The 5,943-nt window shown below is 41.2% G+C and overlaps 1 protein-coding gene across 1 annotated transcript; it reads right to left on the bottom strand.

The window, feature by feature from the left end:
- Positions 1-357: 357 nt before the first annotated feature.
- On the bottom strand, positions 358-1,812 carry LOC148098620 (general transcription factor II-I repeat domain-containing protein 2A-like). Its single transcript, XM_087852879.1, has one exon. It carries the CDS (start codon positions 1,810-1,812, stop codon positions 358-360), a length of 1,455 nt encoding a protein of 484 aa, XP_087709005.1.
- Between the last annotated feature and the right edge of the window lie 4,131 nt (positions 1,813-5,943).

Raw genomic sequence — 5,943 nt, 5'->3', positions numbered from 1 at the left:
AATAAAACAAACAGAAGTGCAATGTGCATTTGTAGGCCTGCTTTGAAATAAATTAAACTGTTAACTGTAGGCCTATTTAAGTCCGCTGTATATTTTTGTAAAAGTAAAATAAAAACTAGCCCACTTTAATATAAATAAAACATTTAGCTGCAACTTAGCAGCTTTTAAAAGAAAAAGAAAATTAGGAGAGTCTTTGACAAGTCCATGTCAGTGTTCTCTCGTCCTCTTCGGGTTTTTTGCTCAGCCAGCAATCAACTGAAGCACCTGAACATACAAAAAATCTACATCAGCTCGGAGTCTAAAATTTTTTTTTTTCTGAAAAATAATAGCTTGTAAAATACTATTGTCCTTACCATTTTAATGTGACTTCTGTGTCTGAAGTTCGCTGCAGATCTTCCCTATGTCGGGGCTGTAAGATGTGACTTTGATCTTCATGCAGGACTGTAGGCTCTCATCTTTGAGGCGGGAGTGGTGTTTGGACTTTATAAAATTCATGCTTGAGAAAACTTGCTCACATAAGTATGTTGAGCCAAAGATGGACAAGACTCCAAATGCATACTTTTTCATGTTAATATACGTGTCAGGAATGGCACTCCATGTTTCAAAAACAAGTTTGTCGGGGTGGGGGAGTTTTTCTATATCACTCCATTTGTGCTCTTTAGCGAGCGTAGCCTTCTGACGGGCGATTTCTTCAAGATCCGCCGTCAGTGTTTTGAACTTATTTACCCACAAATCTTTATCCACTATGTCGGCCAGTTCAATTTCTAGATCAGACTTACATACTCCGGTGAATGCAACTGTGTTCAGCAGAGATGGGTCGATGTCCAGCGGTGTGACAGGGAAAGAGAGAGTATGTTTCTCCTTTCTGAAATCACTGAATCGTTCTCCAAATGCAGCTTGCATTGCAATGATGGCACAGTGGAAATATTCATAATTTATTTCATTGTTCGCTTCTTTGAACTCTCTTAGGGAAGGGAAGTGAGAGAGCGTACGTTTTTGTGCATCTCTTGCGAACACTGTCATTTTGCGCTCAAATGCCAAAACATTCTCCAGCATCTGCAGGGCCGTGCTTCCCTTTCCTTGTAGATTTGTATTCAGCATGTTCAAGTGACTTGTCATATCCACCATGAAGTAAAATTTACCCAGCCAATCGGGGTCTTCCAGTTCAGGATAGCGGAGGCCTTTGCTTTCCAAGAACGTTTTCACATGCTCCAGACAGGTAGCGAAGCGTTTCAGCACCTCTCCCCTGGACAGCCACCGGACTTTGTTGTGCAACAGGAGATCTAAATATGCGTTGTCGACTTCTTCTAACAATGAACAAAACTGTCGGTGGCTTAACCCGTTTGCAATTATTTTGTTCACTATCTTGATAACGAGGTTCATCACTTCACACAGTGCTTCATGGTGGAGGATGCAGTGAAACGCCATCAGCTCTCGATCCAGTGACTTTTGAAGCAAATTCACAAAGCCCTTCTGTGCTCCTCTCATACTGGGTGCCCCATCAGTAGACACTGACACCAGGTGAGTGGTGTTTATTCCTTTTGCTTCTAGACAACTCACAGCAGCCTCACAAATGTCCTGCCCTCGTGTTTGGCCCTTTAGCGGTATGAGTTCAATCAGTTCTTCCTGAGGCCCATCACAGTTGACATATCTGCATAACAGTGCTGTCTGCTCAACATCGTTTACATCACTTGACTCATCGCAGGCAATTGAAAATGCTTGAGCTGAATTGATGTCATCAATTTCCTTACGGCTGATGTTTTCTGCCATTTTAATGGTCCTGTCTCTAACGGTCTTTGCGGAGAGAGGCATTTCTCTAATTTTCTGAACAATTTCCCCCTTGTTTTTAAAGTCGGAGAATAGATGCTCTGATATTTTTATGAATGATTCTTTCAAATATTCTCCGTCTGTGAACGGCTCCCCCCTCTTTACAATCTCCAGAGCTGCCACACAACTAGCAGTGGTAGTTGGCTGTGGAGAGCTGATCCACTTCTTGAAAGATAGTTTGCACTCTTCAGCTTTTCGCAGCAGTTCCGAAATTGCTCTCTTTCGCTCATCTTCGGTTGGGTATTTTTCAGCGAATGCTAAGTGCTTGTTTTGAAAATGTCTTTCAACGTTACATTTTTTGTTGTTCGATATTCTCTCGCCACATATCAAGCACACGGGTAAGCCAGCGTCGTTGGTGGTGAATGCAAATAAATATGTCCACGCTGAATTAAACTCTCTATTTTCTTCCGAAACTTTTCTTTTTTGGGATTTTTTCATGGTTAGCCTTTTGCAGGGTTAGCATACTCTAAAATCCACCAGCAGGTAAAGGTGGGGTCTGTTGACGTTGATGTGACGTATATTTTTGTTGAAAAATTATAAATTAAAAATAGCTTTTTTAAAATTAGATAGTATCAACTCAAACTCCAAGATAACTAGGCAAAAAAAGTAAACTAATAATCATGTATGAATAAAAATGAGTTTCGAAATACCTTTCATTTATGTTTTTTTTTATTTTTGCCAAGTCCAGAGGGAGCCGCTACAAGGAGGCTGAAGAGCCGCATGCGGCTCTGGAGCCGCAGGTTGCCGACCCCTGCTCTAGATTGTTGGTGGGCAGGAGTATGGCCTTTGATATCCTTGTTGAACATGGCTATACTACATATTGTCATACTATGACCATGGACTCATTCGTGCTTCCATCTGACGTGTATGGAAACTGACAGTAGAGACACTGAAGGGCTGCACATGTAGTGATGAAGTCAGAGTGGGTAACTGTATTGGGGGTGGTTTTTGGTCCCCTTGCTGTGACACATGACACCCTCTGTCTAGTTCACTAGGTTGGGCATAAGATCTTGGTCTGCAATTCATACCATGCTGCTAAATCGAAACCACAGGTATTTCCCATGGCCAATGGAAAGGTGAATAAGTCTAATGATTCGGCATCTCTCTACTGATAACATGCTGCTGCATATCCTAAAGATGATTAAGAGAAGAGGTCATTAATCCACGATGTGTTCCCATCTAGACTGACTCATTGGGCTAGATGAGCAGGAGGTCTGTACAGATACTGCTGATGACCTATTCCGCTTTCTCTCTTCTAGCCCTGGTGCATACTGTGCTATGTGTGAGTGACTGTAGGATGTCATCTCTCACTTGTGGCCCATCAAGCTCATGTCATAGTCTGCAAGATGGGGAGGAGGTTATACTTGGCACCTTGGATGAGTAGATTCTGGGACGTCTTGACTGGAGAGAAAACTAGGCTGCATCATTAGGATCCAAGGAAAAGCGCCATCCGGCTTGACAAACCAATATTAACCTCCTAAGACCCGAACTCTTCCACGGCATGCATTTTTAATTTCTCCTTGATATTTGGGCATATTGGGGCCCGATAAATGTAAAAACAAAGAATTACCAGATTTTATTTTATTTTTTACCTTATTTTTGTTTTTATAAAAAATCAGAGCCACATATGAGGATATTCGTTTAAAATTTTGATAGAACAGTAGCAGTATAATGTCCTCGTAAGTGGATATCAGGCCCTTGAAAAGTAAAATGGTCTAAATAACCCAAAATGTGATGTCCACATATGTGGACGCCAGGTCCTAGGAGGTTAATTTAGGTTTCACTCAGGACTGTATAGGCCTTGGTTAGCTGGCAATGGTGTTCACCTTGAGGTGTCGGTCAGAACACAGAGGAAGCTCACTTCTTTACTGTCATTCTTTAACACAGTGGTTCCCAAACTTTTTTTGCTGGGCCCCCCTTTGTTTTACAAGAAACATGAATGTGGGATACTGTTTGTCTGTGATTTAAACAGCCCAGCGCTGCTCCCGACGAAGGGAAAACCAATTCTGCAGGGAGACCTACCTCGGCACTTGTGCAGGTGAAGCCAAAGGGAAGATATGCTTCACCATATTTTCTAGTCTTTGTCTTAGAATGAAGTTGGTTTGGAAACATATTCAGTGATGCTTCATCTCCTGCTTTGCGTTTCTGTAGGCGCCCGTGCTAGCAGTGTCCATGCGTTTTGTTTTTTTTCCCCCCTTTTCATCCCGCGCCCCCCCTGCCATGGCTCTGCGCCCCCCCTAGGGGGCGGGCCCCACACTTTGGGAAGGTCTGCTTTAACACAACAGCAAAGTAATGCAGGCTTACAGGTGTGGTGTTCAAGAACTCGTGGGTGTGGGAGTGTGTGTGGTTTGTACAAAGTGCTGAATATAATAAACATTCGAGTCATGAATTATGCCTAATTAACTCTCTTCCAGTATAACCCGAAATACAAATGAATATTCCTAAATGATCATTTTTGCCCACAAGTTTCATACACTACTCACCAAACCAAACCAAACAGTGCCTAACAAATTTGCCACCTGTGGGACTAATAAAGGTCATCTTATCTTATGATAATTGTAAATACACACAATAAGACCACATAACAGAACACCAAAATCATTTTAGGTTGCAGCTTACAAGTGTGTATCACATCAGCTAGCCTTAGCAGCATGAACCAGCCACATAGTGAAAGCCGATTCCCTAAATGTCCCTAAAGGCTCAAGACTGTCCTTCTCAGGCGAGAATCAGTGTCTACTCACATTTTAGCTATGCATACAACTCATGCCATGCCTATGAAGTCCACTGTCGAGTCAGTTTCCAAGATACCTCTTGCTAAATGTTACCTTAACCTCCTTTCTCTGAATCATGTGCCCAATTGCGTAACTCCACAAGTGGGCTCTCACACACAGTGGACAGCCTTTCCAACAATATAAGTTACATATTTTTAAAGTTGTTACCAAAAATGTCACTGAAATATCTTTCACCCAAGTCTTTGAGCGTTTAAAATATTTTTTTGTGACAAAATTGTCTCTGCTAAACACTGCCATTACAGCCAGTCAATCGTATTCATTTTAGGAGACAAGATAGTTTTTGGGCTCTGCACCTTTGAAATAAATGCACAGACACACATGCGCGCGCGCACACACACACACACACACACACACAAAATAAATATTGGTCATATATTGATATGTAATAGATGAAAGCAGATGAAGTGTTATACATTCAAAAATACTGCCATCTATTTAAGTTAGGATGCCATAATGCTTGCTTCTCATTTAATAAAATACAATTTTAAAGCACTTGACTTCTTGTACTTAATAAGGGACTTCAAATGATTGATGTCATTTAAAATGTTGTATTTTGAAACAGGCACATCATGATTTGCCCAAATTGTGAAAATTAAGTTGGGGGATCCTTTCAATTCTGTCCTGAATGTGGCTCCAAGTTATCTGCGTTGACTGAAAATAACTGCTCAAGGTAGGTGTCATATCGGGACAGTAAAAATGATGTCCAAGGAGTTCATTTCCAGTATGTTTAACATATGAGAAATCTAACTGGACAGTCCTCTGAAACATAAGTCTTTTCCATTATCAGTAATGTCTTTATCAATATTTTACAGCCCAGCCTTAATCCCAATCACTGCTGGGATTCCGTTCTGCTGTGCTCAGCCATCAGGGTCTAACTGCCATATATGTCAAATTGAGTTTTGTACAAAAATAAAATAAATGATTCCTTCTAATCATATATCCTTATTGAAATGCTATTATACATCATACAACATGGTGTATGTTTTTATTTCCTTAGCTCAGACAAAGCCAGACAAAAATGTCCTAGCAGAATTGGCTTGGTTTGTCCCCAGTATACCTTTCTTTTTTTTTCTTTCTTCTGACCACTACTCATGCTAGGGCCTTCATCTGGGTTAGAATTGTATCCAGGACCCAGGTCAGATTGACTACTTTTTCTTTTAAATATTTACCTATTGCTATTGCGCACTTGCAGCATGACGTCTTCTGTTTTACTGACAGTTGGCAACCCATTTGATGGGAGCAAGAAGTTGTACTGCCCTCTAGTGGAAGTGAATGTAATTTTTCTGCCTGTTACTCGCGCTGGTCGCTTAGAGTACCAATCGGG

The sequence above is a fragment of the Neolamprologus brichardi genome, chromosome 15, assembly GCF_056152115.1.
Source record: "Neolamprologus brichardi isolate AB-2024 chromosome 15, ASM5615211v1, whole genome shotgun sequence".
NCBI lineage: Eukaryota > Metazoa > Chordata > Actinopteri > Cichliformes > Cichlidae > Neolamprologus > Neolamprologus brichardi.
Note: the sequence above shows the minus strand (reverse complement) of the source record. Positions and strands in the feature narration are given on the sequence as shown.

Coding starts and splice junctions, on each gene's coding strand:
- LOC148098620 (XM_087852879.1), bottom strand. CDS start 1,812: ATGCCTCTCTCCGCAAAGACCGTTAGAGACAGGACCATTAAAATGGCA.